This window comes from Macaca nemestrina, chromosome 19, assembly GCF_043159975.1.
Source record: "Macaca nemestrina isolate mMacNem1 chromosome 19, mMacNem.hap1, whole genome shotgun sequence".
NCBI classification, from domain to species: domain Eukaryota; kingdom Metazoa; phylum Chordata; class Mammalia; order Primates; family Cercopithecidae; genus Macaca; species Macaca nemestrina.
The window spans coordinates 38311842-38336162 of record NC_092143.1 but is presented as its reverse complement, the minus strand read 5'-3'; the positions used below and the strand labels follow the sequence as shown (position 1 = coordinate 38336162).

General features: G+C 34.9%; 1 protein-coding gene across 12 annotated transcripts in view; it reads left to right on the top strand.

Annotated features, from left to right (window-relative positions):
- LOC105489423 (DCC netrin 1 receptor) overlaps positions 1-24321 on the top strand; it is a 1213781-nt gene that overhangs the window by 992944 nt on the left and 196516 nt on the right. For all 12 annotated transcript variants that reach the window (XR_011616876.1, XR_011616875.1, XM_071085315.1 and 9 more), the window contains exon 15: positions 15952-16146. Coding sequence is in view for 10 of the 12 variants with exons in the window: in XM_071085315.1 (XP_070941416.1) it covers positions 15952-16146 (195 nt within the window). In the remaining 2 variants the exon portion in view is untranslated. The remainder of the gene's footprint in view (positions 1-15951; positions 16147-24321) is intronic.

Here is a 24321-nt window from a genome sequence, read left to right as displayed (position 1 = left end):
AGTTGATATTTCCATAATAATATTAATCTCTGCCATGTGACTATATATTAATTCAATGAATATTTATAGAAATCTTACTAAGCATCAGGCACTGTGCTGAGCTTTGATAAACAATAAATAAGAAACACTTGGTTCTTTTCTCATGGAGCTTGGAGTATAGCGAAGATAGATAGACAGTTTAGGTGAAGTATAGGAAGTTGCCATTGTTATAGTTAAAACCTGATTGGGTACTTGAAAACTGTAGTTCAACTTAGGATGGATGGATGGATGGATGGATGGATGGACTGGCAGGCAAACAGACAGACTTGCATTTATATTGAGAACTGAAGGATGAATAAGAATTAGGTATGCAAAAAATACATTGGCAGTTGAGGGGAAGGAATAGAGAGTAAGGTAAATGTGGTTTTTGAAGTCAAGACAATGATGCTGTTTGGGGACTGAAAAAGGCCATCAAGAATGAAACACAGAGATGGCATATGATGAAGTTTGCAAGATAAGCGGGTTCTAAATATGACAAGACAAAGTTAAGAATGTTAAACATTGTCTAAATGTCATTAAGGCAATAACTTTGTTTTAGGCAAGTCATCAAAGGTTGATTTAAAAAATAGTGACTTAATTAGAATTGCATTTTGTAGAGATTACTCTGGCTGAAGCATGCACACACAAAAAATGTATTCTAAGTAGGCAAACACAGGCAGTGACTTTAAGACAACCCCAGAGGTAATATAGGAGTTTACAAAAAAGTAACTTGGGGCTTAGAGATACTATTTAACTTGTCTTAGGTTATATAATTGAAAAGTTGTGGGACTACCAAAAGTCACATTTCACAGAGTTCATACCCATTGCTGATAGCCTAGAAAACTTTCATTCATGTATTTATTCAGCATACATCTCTTATTAAAGATCTATATATGCCAGATATTACATTAGGTACTAGAGATTAAACAATAAATGAAGTCCCTACACCCAAGGAGTATAAGTTTTATTCAGATGGAGGTAGAGAGTGATAGGTGCTCTGAAGAAAAAGCAGCATGGTAGAGGGGATAGCAAGGATTAGAAAGCACTGATTTATATAAGGAGCTGAGAAAATCTCTCTGTTTAGATAAAATATGAACCCAGACTTTAAGGAAGTGAAGGGGAAGCCATGTGAATAGGTCAGACTAGAGCCCTCCAGGTAGAAGAAAAAGCAAGAACAGTCATCCTGAATAGAGCCTAATTGGTGATTGGCATCCTTCTTGCCATATATATCTCAAAGTCATGAGGTTGTAATTTGTCTTATGTAAAAAATAAAAGGGTGGCCACAATAAACTATGTAAATAGTTACTTTTTTCTATTCTAACTTATTTACCTGGTAATTACTTTTTAAATTTTATAGATTTATGTTTCATCCTTTCATCTACCCTTATGAAGTATACATTATTAGCCTTACATTATAGGTGAGTAACTTAAGCTATGAAAGTTTAACTAACTTAATCAAGTAGTCAGCTAGCAACTGTGGAGCTCAAAACTAGGTTTTGAGGCCAAAACAGGCAGATCACTTGAGGTCAGGAGTTCGAGACCAGCCTGGCCAACATAGTGCAACCCTGTCTCTACTAACAATACAAAAATTAGCTGGGTGTGGAGGTGCACACCTGTAATCCCTGCTACTCAGGAGGCTGAGGCAGGAGAATTGCTTCAACCTGGGAGGCAGAGGTAGCAGTGAGCCGAGATTGTGCACTGCACTCCGGCCTGGGAGACAGAGCCAGCAAGACTCCACCTCAAAACAAAACAAAACAAAACAAAACAAAACAAAACAAAACAAAAACAGGTGTTGTGCACTGTGGTCCAGTGTAGGGGATCAAAGAAAAGCCTCCACTAATCCCATAGAAATGACCTGATGACCATAAACACAGTGATTCAAGGCAAACAAACGATTCTAAGAAGTGAGATCATATCATTTACCCAAACCTAAGGGGTGTATCTTTTACTGGAAGGAGAGAAAATTAATGAAGCAGAGGTGCTAAAGGTCTTACAAAATATCCAGAATGAAACGGACTCTCTACTTGACTTATGTGCTCTTTTTCCTGACTCTGAATGAGTCACAACTTAAATAGAACCAAAATATAAAATCACCACTTATTGGAAGATACAAAATTTTCATTTAACTCCATGTTTTTCATATCAATGCAGTCTAACTATAATCCAGTTTATGCATCTATTTCAATCAAAGTCTCTATGGCATGCTCATGAGAGTCTTAATAAATGCTTTTAATTGGATTTGTTTGAACTTTTCTACATGCAGCATTCCTTCTCTTTCTTTGGGTATGGATGTAGTTATTATGAAATATAGTTTAAGAATCTACAGTGTGCTGAATCATGGGGAGTACAAACATGAAAACATCAAGAACAGCTCTATTGAGACCCAGACAGATAATGGCTGCACTGATTAGAAAAGATTTCACGAAAACACATAGAACTTGAACTAGAAACTTCAGGGAAAGGGGGCTCTGTCAGCTAGGATTGTAGGGAAGTATGTGTAGGACAGCATAGAAGACATTTGAGATTGTTCACATGTAGACATAATGAAAACTAAAAGCCATTTCAGAGCACTTAACTGTGTAAATGTGTGGGAAATGTGTTTCACTTGCTGTAACAAACTGTTAGTTCCAAAGGCCTTCTCAATTTATTGATCCATGATCACTTTCAACTGTGACACTTCCTAAAAGTGATTTTGGTTTCCTTTCTTTCCTTCTGGTTTTATTCTTTTGATTGCACCATTCATATATTAAAAAGTGTAACCCTTGATAGAAATTAATATTTGAAGGAATGAACAAGATCAGTAGAGGTCACTAGTAGCTACAAAAGAAAATTGAGCCTGCTAGTTTGCTCTGTTTTAAAAAAGATTTACTTAAATGTTCATCTCATTTTAATGTATTTGTGTAAATGTTTAAATCATAAAATAAGATACAAATGACTTGCACCAAAAGTTTCTTGGGTGATGTTGGAAAGCTTTGAGTTCTAAATTTTGAGTCCTAAAGCTTTGAGTTCTAAATTTTGAGTCCTGACGCTCTGTAATCATAAATTTCCATATAGAATTGCTTTGATCTCCCAAAAATTAAGGATAAGGAGAAAAAGCAATCATTTTAAACCACATAAAATGGGAGGATTTCTTTGCTATAGCTGAAGATATCTGTGTTGGAAGGTAACTGCATCATTAGGCCTCTCTGGATGCATTATGTTGTATAACTTACCCCCCCCTGCGTCAGAGCCTGGTGGTGATCCCCAAGAGAATGATCTACTCATTACTCCATAACTCTGAGCCCTGAGAGTCAGCTAAACAGAAACAGTGCTATTTGCAGATTGTTAAAGGAAACCCCTGCCTCCTGTGACTTCTGTAGTTCCTCTTGCCTTCCCAACTTGGCTTAAGGAGTGTGAAGATAACTGTAACTCAGAGAAATACCCTAATTCCTCATGGATTGTCCTTTTAATTAGATGTTTTGTTAAAGCAATTATAAAACCAAACCACATTGTTCAGGTTTCCCTGGAAAGCACATTGCTATTATTGACAGCTGGGAAGTTTTAAAATATTTATTTTGTACCTCAAAATTTCAGCTTAAAAAAAAAACAAAAAACAAAAAAAAACAAGATCATTAGAATTCCCCAGGGTTTTCATGTAAATGTCTTGCATAAAGAAATGAGAGAGTTTGTGATAGAGTTCAACAAAATATCCTTCAAGAAACTGAGCTTGGAAATCTGTTTATGCTTTTTTTTTTTTTTGAGTGAACAGGTGGAAATTGCTATACACTATAAATAATCATGTAATTTAAAATCAAATCTCTACCCTGAAGTGGAGGAGTTTAGCTATCAAAAGTCAGCAGTGCAGACTTAAGAAAGTGTAATGGTGATGCAGCAAAAAAATGTGAACCTAGAACCTGGCCCTAATTTCTTGCCCCCAGGAAATAGGTAATTAGCCTTATTAACCCAAACTGGTAATAAATGGGTTCACTGCAAATTCATTTCATTTAAGAATTAGGGTAAGGAGTGTAGTTTACACCAGTGAGCAAAAGAATGTGTTCTTCTGGTGATTTCACTTGATGTTAGTATGGGATTTGGTGTGCACAGAGGAGTGAAGGTGGCATGTCATAGAATAGATTTTCTTTCTTGTACTTTGATGGGGACCATTTATGATATTCCATGTTGCTAATTGACAGATAGCCTTGGGGAATTTGATGGACCAGTGGTACAGTAGCTATTCCACTGTGAAATTTAAGACTCAGCCCCTTATTATCATTCAAGTGAATTTCATCTTACATGTAAGAAGCATAGAAGGCAAAGCAAAAACTGATTTTTAAAAGCAATATAGTATCTGTTTCGGTTCCTGGGCAAGTGGTTTTTCAGAATCTCAAAGTTCCACTGTACAAAGGATGGCACAGGTTGTTTTGACTTAGATAAATGTTCAAAGAAATTGCAAGTCTTTTACTTGGTTATAACAAACTTTATTGTGCCCATGGAATGTCTGATCCTTCTATGGCTTGCTTGACTTTTTTCTAACTACCATGTAAAGGATCAGGTGGGTTTTGGAGTCTTAATGACTAGGTTTGGATCCAGCTTCACTTACCGTATATTCTTGGGCAAATAACTTTCCTATGCCCTGGTTTTTCTCATGTGTAAAGAGGGCATAACAGCAGTATCCATCACAGTGGTTTTTGTGAGAATTAACTATGATAATGGCAACAAAGTGCTCAACGGTGTGTTGTTCTTTCTGATTTTTCTGGTTTTGATAAATAAGTAGATCTCAGACTTTGACTGCAGTTTGTTGTTGTTTTTGTTCTTCTTCTTGTTGTTGTTTTAGACAGAATCTGGGTCTGTCGCCTAGGCTGAAGTGCAATGGTGTGATCTCAGCTCACTGCAGCTTCCACCCCTCGGGTTCAAGTGATTCTCCTGCCTCAGCCTCCCGAGTAGCTGTGATTATAGGCGTCCACCACCACACCTGGCTAGTTTTTGTATTTTCAGTAGAGACAGGGTTTCACCATGTTGGCCAGGCTGGTCTTGAACTCCTGACTTCAGGTGATCTGCCTGCCTTGGTGCACTCCCAAAATGCTGAGATTACAGGCATGGCCACCGCACCTGGCCATGACTGCAGTTCTTTCTGACGGTAATATGAAATACTCAGACCATTGATCTTATGAAACTTCTCCTTGTTCATGATGATAAAGCCTTGCTGTCTACATTTAGGGAACAGATGTATTCATTTATGTTACAAAAGGAGAGTGTATGTTCAGTACATCTTAAAAACTCATCATCTAATTAAGGTATAATTTAATGGGGCATCAAATAATTATAACAATAGATTGAGGAGGGCGTTTTGTGTAATTACGCAGTTTTTAAAAAACGTATTATAGGAATATAAGCAATCTTTCAAAATTGTATTGTTTTTACAAAAAACTAAAAACAAACATTATGCTAAATGGTAAACTACTAAACACATTTGTTTTACAATCCAAACAAGCTTAAAAACTTCCTATGATTTCTGTTATTCAAGAAGATAGAGGTTTTGGCAAGAAAAACAAACTTTAAAATTCATAACATTTTATTACAAGAGGAAAGAAATCTTATAAATGGTGTTATTGCATATTTTAAAATTGCAAGAAGCTGCACTAAAAACCTATTAGAACCAATAAGAGAATTTAATAAAGTTATATGTTTCAAAAGCATAGCTTTTCTTTTTAGTAGCAATAATTAGTTTAAACATTGAAAAGAAATGCATTTATAAAACCACCTAAAATATAATATCTAGGACTAAGTTTAACAAGATGTAAACAAATGTGTATCATAAAAGATATAACATTTTACTGAAAACTATAAAACAAGACATGAGTAAATAGCAAGTTACATATGTTCCTGGATGAAAAATCTGATCATTATTACATTAGTTATTTCCAAATCAATGATTAATTTTAGACAATTCTAATCAGAGTAAATTTTAAATGATTAAAGATTTTCTGGGGTGAAAAAAGAAATTTATATGGAAGAATAAATATAAAAGAATCCCAAGAAATTTTGGAAAAGGATAATAAATACTAGCAGTTACTATAAAGCCTGATTTAAAATCAGTATAGTACTATCTGACATTGGAATGGACAGATCAGTGTAACAGAACATAGAAACAGCACCTATCTGGGTATATTTGAGTAATAAATATAAAAATAAAGCCACTTCTCAAGCAGCAGATTAGTTACTAAATAGTGTGAAACTATTGCCAGTACTTTTAGTAGAACAGAAAATGTTTTTCTTCTCTTACATCAAACTGGTTGACAGTGGTTGATTCTGGTGATGGAACTGAAGGCAAAGGAGGGTGAAGTCATCACATCTTATATAATTCAAAAATAAAAGGCCACAGGTGGCTGTAAGGATTTTGTCATCATTTTTTCTTCGGGTATTTTTAAATATAACAAAGGTGGGTTACTCAAACACAAGTCTTTTTATACAATTGGAGGTTTTGAGCTGATCTTTCAAATTATCATTTCCCTTAAGACTGATTGTATTCTTCACTTTGTGACTAGTACCAGTAATCACTTGTCATCCAAGCCAAAAGTCTCCCTATCACCCTCAACTCCATTTCACTCCCTGTCAATATCCATTCAATCACCAAGATCTGTAATTTCTACCTTCGTAATAGATTTGGAATCCATCCTCCCTTCTCCACACCCACCACCACACTTTATGTCAGGCTCACATCATTTGTCACCTGAAAGTAGCCTCAGGTTTGCTATTTTCTGGACACCTGTTTGCTCTCCCTCCTCTCTAGACCCCATAGTGTTGTCAGAGTGATTTTTTCAGAACCAGATCTGATGATGTCAATTCACTGCTCAGATTCTTCTCCATGTGGTCCTTCCTTCAGCCTCAACTGTGACATCCCATCCTGCCTGCCTACCTGCACTTCCCTCCAAGTTCACTTCCTCAGCTGCATGGTGGATCAAGCTTTTGGACAGCGTGCTCTTTACCCAAGTATATTTTCACATGTATTTTGCACCTGCTTGTCCTTCAAAACTCACTAGATGCTTCACTTCTAGGAAGCTTTCTCTTAGCTGAGTTTCACTCAGATGTCTTTTCTCTAAACACATTTGGACACTCTTCCCAATAAACTTGAAACAAAGACCATGCTTTGTCTTGAACTTCTGGATATTTCACACAGTGCCTGCTACATATTACTCAATAATAAGTGAGTGGGTGAATGTAAAATATTCATAGCTGGGTATTTGTGAGAAATGTGTAACACTTACATAGTTTGATTCTTCACTGATTTTCATCATTATGTACAAACTCTAATTTCAGATAAATGAGCCAGAAATATCTGCTGCTCTCTGTTGTATTTTTTCGTAAATGTAGAATGCATCCCTTTTTGCTTATGTACAATATGAAAATGAAAGCCCTAGTTTTCTAGAAGACAGCTTGGCATAAGATTTTAAAGTTACAGTGGTGTTTTTGTTTGTTTATTCTGGGACAAACCAATAGGTCTGTAGTTTTGAGAGCATACAAATTGAATCCACTTTGAGGAAAACGAGCCTAAAGATTTCATTTAGCAAGGACTAAGATCTCTGTCTCCCCATACAGAATAAGTTTTATGGTTTGAGTGGCCATGGAGATTATTCAGTGTAAGGTAGCTGATCAAATGCCTCATGGTAGAATATTACAAAGTTCTAGTGACGTTTTGTGATAGTTGAAGCTGGTATCCTTAAACTCTAAAGTGAGAGAACAGTTCCCAGATATGGAAGGGCTGGTGTCTGCAGCTGCTCCTTGAAAGCCACATTAAGAGTATTTGCTCTAAGAGTCAGGATTACTCTCACTATTTCAAGAAGTCAGCAGTTTTTAAACAAAACCAAACTTTACTATATTTTCTCTGTATTCTGTTGGACATGCCAACTTTCTACCCTATATAGGCATCTTAACTTCCTGGTGGTTGTTGCCAAATCAAGAACTTGATAGACAGAGACCATGCTTGTCTAATTGTTGGGCCAAAAAAGGGCTGACTCCTATCTGTAATCTGGAATTGGGATTCTGCAGCTTCTCTGAGCAAGAGAAAATCAGGGAAGCGAGGAATCTTGATGGTTTTTTTAGGATAAACTTTGGGCATGTCATCGAGGGTCTCTTCCCTAAAAAGTACATTACATTTTCCCCTCATTTTCCTTTTGAGTTATAATCAATGTGAGGCAAAAGCCAGTGTACAAAGGTGCAGAGAGGATGTGGATTCTGGTGAATTATTTTAGTATTTACCTTTGTTATCACTAGGAGTAAGTATGTTGATATCGAGGATTGGAGGACATAGGGGAAGAAAGATTCCCTATCCTTAGATCTGCCAGTTTAATTGGCTTAGATTTAGGAGGCACATATTTTAAGAATTACAATTCATTGTTGTGGTTTTCAAGGAGTAGAGCTGTCAAAACTCCCTTTTAAGAGTGTTGTCTATGTATTCATTGACTCCTGTTAGACTTCTACATTCTTTTTCTATCGAAGCAGAAAAAATAGTAGTTAAAAATAAAACATGAAATAAGAACATTAGGTTGACACAAAACTATTAAGATGAATAGAAAATGCATATTAAAAGTAAACAAAAAGACAAAATGCGTTAAAAATTACAAAACAGTGTTGAACTGGAAGAACTTGTGGTAGTAACAAAATCTGTAGAATAGCTAAGAGTACAAACTATATGTGAAATGCTAAATGAGAAAACATTTGTTAAATTAATGAGTATGACACATGAGTAATAAGTCTCCATAAAGTTTAGTCATTATTAGGAACAAGAACAAAATCTATAGGGTTTAAAAATTTTTAATGATACAAATCAATAAGTAAATATTAGTATGAATAACTGATTTTTCCATTCATAGAGGGGAAAATGTTAATGTTCATTATTAAAATTAGTAATGAGAGATTAGGGGAGGGCTTGACTGTAAAGGGGCAGCCTAAGGAAATTTTGGCGGTGATGGAATTTTTCTGTATTTTGACAGGAATGATGGATACCAAAATTTTACTCTATCAAAACCCATAGAGCCATGTACCACTAAGTAAATGTTCCTGCATATCAATTTTTAAAATAAATTAAAAATGTATATTCCCAGCCTGGGCAACACAGGGAGACCCTATTTCTACAAAAGTTTTCTTTTAAAAATTAGCCAAGTGTAGTGGTGTGTACCTGTGGTCCCAGCTACTCAGAAGACTGAGGTTGGAAGATCACTTGAGTCCTAGAGGTTAGGGCTGCAGTGAGTCAGAATTGCACCACTGCACTCCAGCCTGGGTGACAGAGTGAGAACCTGTCTCAAAAAAAAAAAAAAAAAAAAAAAGGAGAATATTGTCAAAATATTAGAAATAGGATGGTAAAACACTATAAAGTAGAGTTAAATGGTGAATAGAAGTGGTTTTCCACTATGATAAATAAACAAATAACCTTTAAAGTTTATAGAGGTGAGTGGCCTAAGGGAAGTGATGTCCTTTGGTGAGAACACGCCCTGTCTATAGAATTGAACACATTTATAAGTATCAGACCTGCCTGGAAAGGCAGAGTGTGGGTATATCAATTGCCTTATATAGTTTGCTGTAAAGAAATATAGGCTGTTAAGGACTAGAACAAAACTCTAACAAAACGATCCATAAAATGCAGCATGCTAAATGGAGAACAAATATGTGAATATTTGTCAAAAGTTACAACTGCGTGACACAACTTGGCAGTGCCATCTATAGCAGATAGTATGTGGTGGTGACTGCTTGCATTTCCAAGATCTGGCACAGACAAATCTTGCTGTCCACTAGGAGGAAAACAAAGTATCCAGTAGATGACTGGAGTGAGGTGAATGAAGGGAAAATCACAGGTGAAGAAGGTAGAGAGATAAGCGGAAAGAGAGATCATTTATGGCCTTTTAGGCCATTGTAAAGGACATGGCCTACAATGTGGTTTGGGAACACCTTGGGGGGTTTTGAGCAGAGCAATAACATGATCTTAATTGTAGTTTTGTATATATAGGGTGACACTATATCTCTATTCATACACATTTATTTTAAATACCACTTATATGCTGATGGCTTCTACATCCATGTATATCTAGCTGTGACCTTTCACCAAAATTCCAGACTTACGTACCCAACTACTTCCTTGAGATAGCCACAGGTTTGACTAATAGGCATCTCACATTGAACATGACCCAAGGAGATCTCACCTATTTTTCTTCATTTCGGTTCATCAATCAACAGTTACTAAGTCAAAGACCTATGGGTTATGATTAAATCTCCCTTTTCCTGCACCACTCACATCTACTCTATAACTCTGTTAACTATACGTTACACATGTCCTAAATCTATCCACTTTATATCATCTTCACAACAGCCACCTAGACAAGTGCCAAAGCAATTTTACGGTCTCCACGTTTCATTCTATGCCTGCTCTCCAAACTTCTTTTAACCCAGAAAAATAGAGTGATCTTTCAGTAATATCAATGAGACCACACTTCACACCTTCCATCCCTGCCAGTCAAGACCATTTAAGATCTTCTCCTTCTACGTAGAATAAAACCTAACTTTCTTACTTATCTTGACTTGCCTTGCCTATAGTAACCTGGTCTGTAAGTGACTCACTCTCTTTTTTCTCTTTTTATAATTGTTTAGAATTATGGACAAATAGACATAACCTAAAATCTACCATCCTAACAATCTTTAAGTATACAGTTCAGTGGCGTTAAGCAAGTTCATGTTGTCATGCAGCCATCACCACCACCCATCTCCAGAACTCTTTTCATCTTGCAGAAGTGAAGTGCTGTACCCATTAAAAAAAATCTGCCAACGTCCCCAACCCCCAGCCTCTGGCAACCACCATTCTCTTTTCTGCATGAATTTAACTTCTCTGGGTACCTCATAAAAGGAGGTTTATGCAGTTTTTGTCATTTTTTGTGATTGGCCTATTTAATTTACCATATCATTGCCAAGGCTCGTGCATCTTGTAGCGTGTCTCAAAAATTCAATTCTTTCCTTTTTAGAGGCCAAATAGTATTCCATTATGTGTATATACCACATTTTAAAAATGCATTTATACATTGGTGGAAACTTTGGTTAGTTCCACCTTTATGCTATTGTAAATGATGCTGCTATCAACATGGATGTACAAATATTTGTTTGAGTCCCTGCTTTCAACTCCTTTTGCATTTCATACTTAGACGAGGAATTGCAGGATTATATGTTAATTCTATTTTAAATTTCTTGAGGAACCCTTATATGGTTTCTTTATAGCAGCTATGCTATCGTACATTCCTACTGGCTGACTGTCTTTTTATCTTTTTCATCCTCTCTCTTATCCTTGATGTTCCAGATGTGATGATCTTCCTCGATTTCTCTGAATATCAAACTCATCCCTGCAGTAGAGCATTTGCAATAGTTTCCTCTCCCTGCAGAGCTCACTACTCCGATGTTTGCTTGACAGGCCCTTTCAGATCATCCACCTTAGACTCAAATGGGGAGAATTTCCTGGATGAGTCAGTGATTGTCCCACCAGCATAGCACTTATCAAGATCTCACGATTGTCTTGTTCATTTATTAGGACTTATTTTTTGTCTTTCCTCTCCCAACACTATATTTTTAGTACCTAGAACTACGACTAGTATATAGGAGATACATAGTGGTTGTTGAAATGTCACAGGGATTAATATAATACATGACCTAGTGTGCTGCATGTGAACATTACACATTAGTGGAAACCTGTGTAACATGTCTACATTAATGTTACAAAGAATACCATGTCTACATATCTGTTACAAAGAATAACATGTCTACATATGTTATATATGTTACAAAGAGTAACATGACTACATACATGTTAGAGAAAATAACATGTTCTTTAGAACCAGAGCATACCAAGAGATAATCCATAATTCAATAATATAATCAAGAGTGGCAATTGACCTAGTTTTCTTGATCATTGAGACTCTAGTAAAAATTTGAGGCCTTGTACTAGTCTGTTTTCATGCTGCTGTTAAAGACATACCCAAGACAGGGCAATTTACAGAAGCAAGAGGTTTAATGGACTCACAGCTTCATGTAGCTGGGGAGATCTCACAATCATGGCAGAAGGTGAAAGGCACATCTCACATGGTGGCAGACAAGAGAAGAGAACTTGTGCAGGGAAACTCCCCTTTATAAAACCATCAGATCTATATTCATTGTCATGATAATAGCATGGGAAAGACCCATCCCTGTGATTCAATTACCTCCCTATGGGTACCTCCCACAACACTTAGGAATTGTGAGAGCTACAATTCAAGATGAGATTTGGGTGGGAACACAACCAAACCATATCAGGCTTCATTAATTTAAACATTTCAGGCAAAATGTGCTCTTTGGTTTCAAATTAACTCAATAGCTACTCTACTACTCCTCTGTGCTTCATATGTGCAAGCAGTGTCTTAGAGATACTTGTAAAATGTTTCATGTACTTCTAAGCAGCAAATTTCAGTTGCAGACTCCAAATAAGTAATAGTCATATTATATATCTTCCACAGCAAATTTTCTAAATTAATATTTTATAGTTCATTCCAATAGTAACCACTTTCCTAATCCATAAGGTCATCTATGTTAGAGAAAACTCACTCAGGTAGCATAAAAGGAAAATTGTTATTTCTGCCTTTGTATTAAGTGAGTGGGCATAAATTGGCTATCATGGATTATGAACAATCTCCTGGCATAGTTATCATGATGATGAGGCCATATATTATGAATGGCTTGGGTCTAATACTACCTCGATAGGAACTGTCCTTTTGGTCCTGTGAGTTTAATTTGGTGATAAAGGGTCATTAAGGCTGGGCATGTAGACTCACATCTATAATTCCAACACTTTAGGCGGCCAAGGCGGGTGGATTGCTTGAGTCCAGGAATTCAAGACCAGCCTGGACAACATAGCAAAACTCCATCTCTACAAAAATATAAAAATAAAATAAATAGATAGATAAATAAAATAAATAGATAGATAAATAAATTAGCTGGGCATGGTGATGCCTGTATGTAGTCCCAGCTACTAGGGAGGTTGTGGTGGGAGGTTGACTTGAGTCAGAGAGTTAGAAGCTGCAGTGAGCTGTGATATCACCACTGCAATCCAGCCTGGGAGACAGAAGAAGATCCTGTCTCTGTCTCTCACACACACAAACCTAATTAGTATTTAGATGAAGAGGCAACATATCTTCTTATGTACTAACTTTTTTTCTAATATTAAAAATTATTTTGAGGCTTGCCTCTAGGATTGAAACATTTTCATACAGTGAAGGATAAAGGGGAGTCTTACATTTTAAAAGCTCCTCTTTTTCAAGAGCCAGTTGGTGTATGCATTACAATGATATGTTTAAAGCGCCGATGAATAAAATTCTGTAGTTACTAACTTAACCAATTTGCAAGAGAACTATTCGTTGGTTTTCAGAAATATGGATAGTTACTGTTCTGAAAACATTTTAACAGTTTAAACGGTTTTCCCTTTTATTCTAAACGATGTTAAATATTGTCATTCAAATCATTATGATTTCATATTGCTTTTAAAAAGTCATAAATGCAGAAGATCTAGTTTATTTTCTTAGTGTATGATTAGGCAGATTATCTTGTTGTTTTAAAAGTCAGTGCAAAAACTTCAAATGTGCTAAACAGCACTGACTGAGAGTCCATTACATTTCAAGGGCACTGGTGAGACTGTGGCAATAGGGTTGAAAAGTATTAATCCATCCTTTTCATCTCTTTTATTACTTTTACTTAGAGTTTATATTAGGAAATACTTCACAAACATCGTGTTTCTGCCGTTAAGGCTTATATCCACATTTGAGACATAATTTTTTATGATGTCTTTGCATATTATATCATAGGCTTTTTTAGGGCAGACAAATAATAGCTTCGCTTTTTGCTCACAAAGGGCCATCTTTGGGGAAAAAGCATCTTTAGAAAATTCTGTCGATGTGGCAACTTTAGAATCTTTTGAAAAGCTTTAGAATCTTTTGAAAATGGTACCTATTTTGAAAACTTTAATAAGAACATGCTTCCATCTATCACTTAAGCTGGAAGTGGGAATGCTGCATATGAATAAGAGTGGTGGGGACTGTGCCAGTTTTGGGTACTACATTGAGGAAAAAAAGTAATATTACCTCTAGTCATCAGATTTCCTTGCATAATTTGGCATATGTTACTTTCAGAGATTTTCTAAATCACTGGACACAGACATTTCTGGAACATAAATAATGAACAGAATCACTTGAATAAAATTCAAATCACTGATGTTTTTGAGTACTTATTAATTGCCAAGAAGTATGTTAAGCACTTATTGAAGTTTGGATGGGCATATTCTTTCTTACATATCTTTGCATAATACTTCCCTGATTTTCAAAGAAGAGGCTACATGTGCTTGTATTTAGCCAATCAAAATATTTATCATAATCTATTGTAACTGCCTTTTTACTTGCCTATTTCTCATTAGTCTATAAACTCCAATAGTCCAGGTTTTGTGTCTGCCATATTTGTTCTTCCTATATCCTGAACATTATAGGTACCGAGGCTCAAATCTCAAACATAATAGGTGTTGTATAAATATTTGTTAATTGGCTGGGTGTGATGGCTCAAGCCTGTAATCCCAGCACTTTGGGAGGCTGAGGCAGGTGGATCACGAGGTCAGAAGTTCAAGATAATCCTGCCCAAGATGATGAAACCCCATCTCTACCAAAAATACAAAAATTAGCCAAGTGTGGTGGCAGGCACCTGTAATTTCAGCTACGCAGGAGGCTGAGGCAGATAATTGCTTGAACCCAGGAGGCAGAGGTTGCAGTGAGCCGTGACCATGTCACTGCTCTCCAACCTGGGTGACAGAGTGAGTCTCTGTCTCAATAAATAAATAAATATAAATTGAATAATGATTGGTGTCCAGAAAAAAAAATATTTTTTTAGGACTAGGAAACAGGGAAGAATGGCAACATAAAAATCAGAACAATTTATTATTAAAACTTACTAATTTTCAACACACAATTCCTTTAAAAGAAAATGTATGTCAGGGTGGCATGCACATTCTCTTTTTAATATCTAGCAATATTTGAGAATTTATTTGCTACTCGTAATGAGTATGATTGTACGAATTATCTCATTAAATCTTCTCAACACCATATCTTCATTCTACAGGTTAGGGAACTGAGGCTTAAAGAGGATAAATAATATCTCAAAATCTCACAGACAGTTAGCATATAGTACAAGTTTGAACTCTGCTCTTTCTCACTTCCAGAGCTCAGGCTTTGAGTCAATCAATATTTGGAATGCCAACTTAATCAGAAGGGAAACTCAGAGAAGTGAAATATTTTCATGAGGACACAGAGCTAGTAAACGACAGAACGTGGCATTACTTTTCACAGGTCCAAAGGTTGTGAGACGTTAATCCAGGCCACTTTCTTCTTTCTTTTAATAATAAATGCATTTTTCACTGATTTAATAAACCATGAATCAAGTACAATCCTAATCATGCTGGACAGATCATGGCCCTTAACTGTTTCTCCTGACAATTACATAAGAAAGACTGGTTAATTTGTTTTTGTTTTTAGTTAAATCGGAGTAAATAATCATTGGATAAGACAGCATTGACGTTTTATTCTCCATTCTATTATTCTTACATCTGCCTTGGTTTTTACCCTTCATTAATGATACCTAAGAAGAAACATGTAAAAAGAAAAAAGCCCAAATAAGACACTCTTTGAATAAAGATGCATTGATGCTACCTACCATGGCCATGGAAAGAACTTGGTATTCTTGTGTGCTTAAGAAATTTTGTGACAGTGAAATCCAATGTAGAAAATGTATCACATGCTGAAATAAAGAGTGACTTGGGCAATAGGTGATGCATTATTTGTCTTGCTTAAATGGTGTTCTGCCATGCTACATTTTCTGTTATGAGACATGCTGATGATGCCTCTTTTTGAATGCTAGAATCTCAAGTTCCTGATCAACCAAGCTCTCTCCATGTGAGGCCCCAGACCAACTGCATCATCATGAGTTGGACTCCTCCCTTGAACCCAAACATCGTGGTGCGAGGTTATATTATCGGCTATGGCGTTGGGAGCCCTTATGCTGAGACAGTGCGTGTGGACAGCAAGCAGCGATATTATTCCATTGAGAGGTTAGGTGAGTATCTGCGATTTGTTTATTCTATTAAGGGGAATTAATGATTTATTTTAAATAATTTTATTTCTTGGAAAACTATTCCATGGGATTGTGGTTTCAACTTACAGCATGTGTTAACTCTGAAAGCAGCTCTCTATCAACACACACACACACACACACACACACACAGAGAGACGCACACATACACATTTCTTCTTTGAATTTGGAATTTCAGGAATTAGATCAAGAGAGATCTGTAATGGGAGTTGCTCTGGTGTGTGCCCTTGCTTATGGGTTATAGGATACAAAAAGTGCATTGGGCCATTTTTCTTTTTCCAGTGGTCAATGGAAACTTCTGATCCTAATAATTTCTGTAAAAAGAAAGTCAACACATTTTTCATCTTTGTTCTCACTGGGAAAATGTTCTGTTAATTTTTCTTTAACCTTGAATTATCTAGTCATAGCGCCTTCTTTTCCCTTAACATTCACAAATATGAATGTTAAAGACTATGTCATTATGACTGCAAAAGAAGATGAAAGAAGGAATTTTCAGTCATGACAATACATCAGAATGATCAAACTCCATCCTGCATGTTTCCCTGCCTCTACCGATCTAGGTTTTCTTATTGTGCTCAACTCAACCTCATTTTTTACTGAATACAATGCTTCAGTTGTGATATTCTGAATTCATTGAAAACTTGTTCATTGAGAGAGGTCTAATGTGTGTAAAAGTGTTCGTATTCATTTTAGATCTGATTTCCCATAGTGCTGTAGGAGGTTATATTATTAACACAGAGAAATAAAGTAAATATGTTGTATCAGGATGCCAGTAAGTTAAATAATTTTCATAAAGCAAAATGTAAGTTGATTCTACCTGTTGATTTCATACCATATTATATGACCCCACTGGAAATGCAGCTTGATTGGGCAGGCAAGGTGTAGGGGGTGGGAGGATTTGCAATGTCTCTCACAAACAGAACATTTGTGATGAGAAGCCTGATTTGAATTTGAATAACTAAAATGCAGTAGCAAGAAAAGATTTTCTCAATAAAGGAGGAAAATTACACGGACCCATTCTCTCTATAATTGCTTCAAACACTAATAAGAGAAACACCTACTGAAAATCTCCATAATTTTGGTTAGCTTGGCATTTAGAAATAATATTCTTTCCATCAGTTCCTGAGTTTGAATGTAAAGGCAATCACAAAACTCATATTTATGGCTGTCAAACCTATGTCAGGGGACTCCCACTTATCCATTATTCAGCATCCACCATGTTTGACAGTTCATCTTGATGCCACTCACCAGACAGAAGGAGGGAGGTCAGGAGGGAAGTCAGGACTCAGAGCAAGTCAGGAGGGAAACTGCATTGTTGACCCTATCCTTTAGATAATGATTATCTTTGTTACCAAAAAAACATTCCAAAGGTCTCCAAATTTAGTCAAGTTTAGGTGTTTGGGAGATTAACATTGGCAAATCTCCCCAAATGCTTAACAAGAAAAACAGAAAAAGTCTCTGGAAAATCTATTCTAAAGAGCTGGGAAAATTGTTAAAGGTAAAATGGGATATGAACCTGTCTCAGTAATAATTATGAATTTGCACTCTACAACTTACCTGGAAACAGTAATTACACACACACATAGATAGGTATGTAAGTTCTACCAGTTGATACTCTTTTAACATAGTCTCGTGTCTTAATATGAAATACAATAATTAGCATGTTGTTCATTAAATATCCGCATGGTTACCATGAACTGCCATTTTTCTAACATGTGTTTTCACTATTTAGCCAAAGTGTGTGTGAGAGACATACCTTAAGCTCTAATCTTTATAAAGATAAGGATTTATTCAAGTCTACGTTCACTCTGCAAATACATCACCAATTGTTTTATTTATTCTAGTGAGCATTAAAATTGACACATCAGTTTCCGTAGTAACTTTTTGAGAAGGTATTTATAACTTTGTTTAATTTTTAAAGTTTTTGAAAGAAAGGCAAAGTTGTCTAGTCATTACATATACATAATAAAGAAAAGGAAATTTTATGTTTTAAGGACTGTATGACAAGTATACAACTAAAAGTGAATTAAAGTAAGTTTAATTCATTTAAGCATAGGGTCAGTCATAACTTCAAGTATCATGGTTGTATATTAAACTATAAAAAAATTATTTGTTGTATAATTGACCGATAAACCCCTTCATCTATTTCATGAGAAAGCAAGACTTCTAAACAGCATTTTATTTGCAGTTTTGACACCAGACACTGTGATCAGCTTCAGGACTGGAAATAGAAGAACATCTTGAGTAATATCTAATATTGCCTAATTAAAAGCAAACAAACAACTTGCCTACTATAGGCATAGAGCTTCATTAATCAATATTTATACTATTAAATATTTATAATTAGTCTATTGACATTTTACTCCTTTTAGTTCAATATCCCTAGTGCCAGAATTGATATATGATATAGACACACAAGATCTGAATTTAATACTTCTTAGCAAAATTAATTTGAAACCAAACCGCTTTTTAAAAAACTCACTATCTACCTACCAATTGATCTATTTATCTATCAAGTTATCTGTCTTTACATCTTTATTCACGTATTATTTATATACAGTACACTGTGTACGTTAAAAGTGTACTTTTTGGCGTTTTTAAAAGAGCATTATTGAGGTATAATATTTGTTTATTTTTATAATCTTTTCTCATATTTATCTCAGTAATACTTTATAGTTTCAAGTGTAAAGGTCTTCAATGTTTACATTAAACTTATTCCTAAATAATATATGTAGGAATATACGTATATTAGAAATACCCCCCAAAAATGTGTGTGTGTGTATATATATATATATTTGGAAATATATATTTGAATATATGTACATATATTTAGGACTATTTAAATTATACACATATATTTGAATATTTCTAAATATATGTACATATGTATATTATATATACATATATATTTGGATTATTTTAAATAGAACTGTTAAAATTTATTTTAAATCAATTTTTACTCTAGTAGATTTATAGATGGATTATATAATATATAGATGTATTATTGTGTTTATAAATGTATAGAATACAAGAGATTTTTTAATGCTAACCTTGTATCCTAATACCTATTAAATTTACCTATATATTCCATTAGTGTTTTAGATTATGTAAAATTTTCCATTTAGTCAAACATATCTATGCAAAGAGAAAGTTTTATATTTAGTTTCTTATCTCTCTCTCTTTTATGTCTTTCTGTTGCCTTACTTCAGTGGTTAGGATCTGTAGTAAAATACTGAATAAAAGTGCTGAAAGCAGGTATCTTTCCCTTGTGTCTGATCTTAAGATAAAAAAATTTAGTCTTTACCATGAAATAGATTATTACCTCTGGGCTCTTTATCTAAGTCTTTTGTGAGATTGAGGAAATGTTATACTCTTTCTAGTTTTCTAGAAATTCTGGTCATGAATATTCATTGAATTTTATTAGACAAATTTCTATCTTTTGAAATTATTATTTTTCTTTTTTAAAAATACAGTGAATTACATTGATTTATTTTTTAACGGTAACAAACCTTGAATTTCCTGTATGTATCCTGTGTGGCCATCATGTATTATCCTTTTCTTATGTCGTTTGATTTGTTAATGCTTATTAAGGATTTTTTTGTGTGTGTGCCTATATTCAGTAGGTTATATTCGTCTACAATTTTCTTTTCCTATAGTGTCTATATCCTGTTTCTCTTTTACTCCCATTAGATTGGCTCATAAAATGAGCTGGACTATATTTACTCCCCTTCTATTACAGAAAATTTGTGTAAAAATGGATTTTATTTATTTTTTAAGTATTTTATAGATTTTACTAATGAAATCATCTGGACCTGAGTTTTTTTTATAGGAAGGCTTTGATAATAGATTTAATTTTTTAAACAGATAGAGGCCTGATTTACGTACTCTCTTGTATTGATTTTGGTAAGTTAAATTTTTAATAAAATCCATACATTTCATTTTGTCTCTTGTCGACATAGAGTTATTCATAATGTTCTCTTTATCTGTTATCTATGGTTATTAATTGCTTTTTCATTTCTGATATTGGTCTTTTCTGGTTCCTTTCTTTTTTTGTGATGTCTAGACAGGGGTTTACTAATTTTGTTGATCTTTTCAAAAAAGAGCCTTTGACATTATTAACTTTTCTATTATCTATCTCTGTTTTATTTCTTTCATTTCTGTTGTTATCTTGACTGCTTCCCTCCTGATACTTATTTTAGATCTCGTCTTCTATTTCTAATTTATTGACATATGAACCTTATAATGTATGCATCCATTGTTGTTCCTCTAGGTATCATTTTATGTGCATTCCACAAATTTTGATATGTTGTATTTTTATTACCATTTAGTTCAAAACATTTCCTAATTTTCCTGTGATTTATTATTCTCCCTAAGTTATTTAGTAAGGTGGTACTTAATTTTCAAATTTTGGGATTTTCCTAGTTATCTAGTTATTATTGGTTTTCTTTTCTTCCTTTCTTTTTTTTGTTTTTTTTTTGTTTGTTTGTTTGTTTTTTGTTTTGTTTTGTTTTTGTTTGTTTGTTTGTTTTTGAGCCAGAATCTCACTCTGTTGGCCAGGCTGGAGTGCAGTGGAGTGATCTTGGCTCACTGCTCCCTCTGCCTCCCAGGTTCAAGCAATTGTCCTGCCTCAGTTTCCCAGGTGGCTGAGATTACAAGTGTGTGCCATTGTGCCTAGCTAATTTTTGTATTTTTAGTAGAGACGGGATTTCACACTGTTGTCCAGGCTGGTCTTGAATTCCTGATCTCATGATCCATCTGCCTCGGCCTCCCAAAGTGCTGGGATTGCAGGTGTGAGCCACCACACCCAGCCTAAATTTGAGTTATTAGTAGCATTTAGCAATATGTCTGATATTGCATATTGCAGTAAGGTCATATTGCATATTGCAGTGAGGTTGCAGTGAGCCAAGATCACCCCTTTGCACTCCAGCCTGGGTAACAGAGCAAGACTCTGTGTTGGGAAAAAAAAAAAAAAAAAAGGAAAGAAAAGAAATATGTCTTATAAGGGATCAGCTGACTTTTTCTATAATGGACCAGAGACTAAACACTTTAGGCTTCACAGATATGTAATAGTCTCTATCACCACCCCTCAACTCAGCTATTATAGCATGAAAGCAGCCAAAGACAATACATACATAAATAAACATAGCTGTGTCCTAATAAAACTTTATTTGTGGACCCAGGAACCTATAATTTTATATAATTTATGTATATATTATAAACTTTTACATGTTATAAAATTCTGTCTTTTTTAATTTTAGCAACTATTTAAATATATAAAAACCATTCTTAACTCGTGGGCTATACAAAAATAGTGTCCGCTCAACTGTAATTTACTGATTCTTGCTCTTAGTGATTGCTCTAGGAGATACCATCTATGTATTTAATCTTTCCCACTTTATTTAGGCTAACATCGTAGCATATCATATAAAATATAGAAACCTGCAACTGCACAGGTCTCTTTATCATATGGGCTATTAATTGTGTTGTAATGGTCATATGTATTACATGTGCTTGCATTGAAAATTCCACTGGATGGTCTTATATATTTATTGTATTATGCAGTCATGGATTTTTTTTAAGGGGAAACTATGATGTTTTCTCTTTAGCCAGATATATAACATTTCTTATGCTTTTCATTTGTATCTGAAGATGAAGTTCTTATCCAGTATTATTTCCCTTTAGACTGAAAATCTTCCTTTGCCGTCTCTTTGTAGTTCAGTCAGGTGGCAACTTTTCTTCATTTTGCTTTATCTAAAAATGTCTTCATTCTAGTTTTTTTTTTTCATGAAAAATATTTTCACTGGATATATAATTCCACATTGACAGACTTTTTTTTCTTTTCTCCAGTTCTTTAAAGGTGTTGTTTCTCTGTATACTCGACTCTATGGTTTTTGATGAAAAAACATTAGCGTTTCAGACCATTGCAACTTAATGTAATTATACATATGGTTGAATTTTATTTTTGTTTTCCGTTTATCAGATTGCTTTTTTGTGTCCCTGTTTTCCCTTTCCTGACTTCTTTTGGATTATTTGATTTTTTTTGTTTTAAGTTTTATTATTATTATTATTATTTTTTTCCTGAGATGAGATCATGTTTTGTTGGCCAGGTTGGAGTACTGTGGAGCTCTCATGGTTCACTGCAGCCTTGACCTCCCAGGCTCAAGTAATCCTCCCACCTCAGCCTCCAGAGTAGCTGGGAAAACAGGCTTGTGTCAACATAACATTCAAAATGTTGTTTCCCTGTAGTAATATAAACTTTTTTTATTTTTTTGCTGGGTGCTTTTAAGACTTCTTTGAAATAATTGATTTCCAGCAGCTAGATTATCTTATATAGAGGCATAGTCATTTTTTACTATATCTTGCCTCTGTGTTTCATGCTTATTAAATCTATAAATTTATGTTTTCACCAATTTTGGTCATTTTGTCTTCAAATATTTTTCCCCACTATTCACCACATTCCTTCTGACACTGTAATCATATGTATTTTAGACATTTGAATTTTATCTTATACATTCTCAGAACTGTGATGTTTTCTTTTGTTTTTTAACCTTTTTACTCTTTTCTTGATATTGAATGCTTTATCTATTATCATGCTTACTGATAAATTCCTTCATTACCTCCATTTCATTGTTAGGGTTATATGGTAAAGGTCATTATATTTTAAAACATTGTCCTCTTTTTAATTTTAAAATCTCCATTTTTTCTACATTTTCTACTACTCTGTTGAGATTTTCTATATTCCTTGCAAGTACAAACTACCTCTGAGAGTGTACTTATAAAAGTTACTTTAGCATGTTTCTCTGATAATTTTAACACTGCACCATTTGGGTTGGGCATCTATTTGCTTTTTCACTTGAAAATGGACTACATTTACCAGTTTTTTTTGTATGTTGTATAGTTTTAGACTATATGTCGGGCATTGTCAATGTTAAGTTGTAGAATCTGGGTTTTATTACAATCCTTGAAAAATTTTTGATATATTGGTTTTAGAAAGCAATCAACAGTTAGATTCAGATTGTAAGATCGATTTTGCTTTCTCTAGGCAGCAATTAAAATCTTGGTTAAGTTTCCTAAGGCTTTGCTCTGCTTAGTGGTTAGATGGAGATTTATGCAAATTTTTACTCAGAATCAGGACACCTCTGTCTCCAGAACTCTTTTCTGTATACTTTTTGTAACTGTTTCCCTCATCCCCTGCAATGTCTTTCAGTGATTCTTCTGGCAGAAAGTGGAGAGGGTTTCTACTGGAGTGCCAGCTGACGGTACTGACGTGCTTTCCATGCTGCAAAGTTTTCTTGGAGCGAAAGAAAACTAATTCCAATGTTAGTCGCTTCACCAAGATCTTAATTCCAAATCCGCCTAGTTTTGTAAAATACTCAGACCTCATATTGTTGGGATTCTGGTTTTGGCGGAGATTGTTTTGTATCTTGTTTAGAACTTGCGGCTGTTATCAGTGGGATGGATAAGCTAAAAGGAGCTTACATAATCAGAGAATAATTGGAACCTCGCAGTCCCATTTTAAATATTTTTGGACAGCTGTTATTGTGAACATTCTTGATAAAAATAAGATGACTTCCTGGGCAGTGTATTTAACATCTGAATTACATTTGGCACTATAGCACTTATTTACTAACAACATGTATTAGAGGAACTAAAAATGACTCTGAAATATATAATTTAGTTGCTATATTAGTCTGTTTTCATGCTGCTAATAAAGACATGCTTGAGAATGTGCAATTTACAAAAGACAGAGGTTTAATTGGACTTACAGTTCCATGTGGCTGGGGAAGCATCACAATTATGGTGGAAGGCAAGGAGGAGCAAGTCACATCTTACATAGAGGGCAACAGGCAAAAAGAGAGCTTATGCAGAGAAACTCCCCTTTATAAACCATGAGATCTCATGAGACTCATTTACTACCAGAAGAACAGTGCAGGAAAGATCTGTTCCCATAATTCAACCACCTCCCACTGGATTCCTCCTACAACATGTGGAAACTGTGGGAGTTACAATTCAAGATGATATTTGGGTGGGGAAACAGCTAAACCATATCATTCTGCCCTTGGCCCCTCCTAAATCATATATCCTCACATTTCAAAACCAAGCATGCCTTCCCAACAGTCCCCCAAAGTATTATTTCAG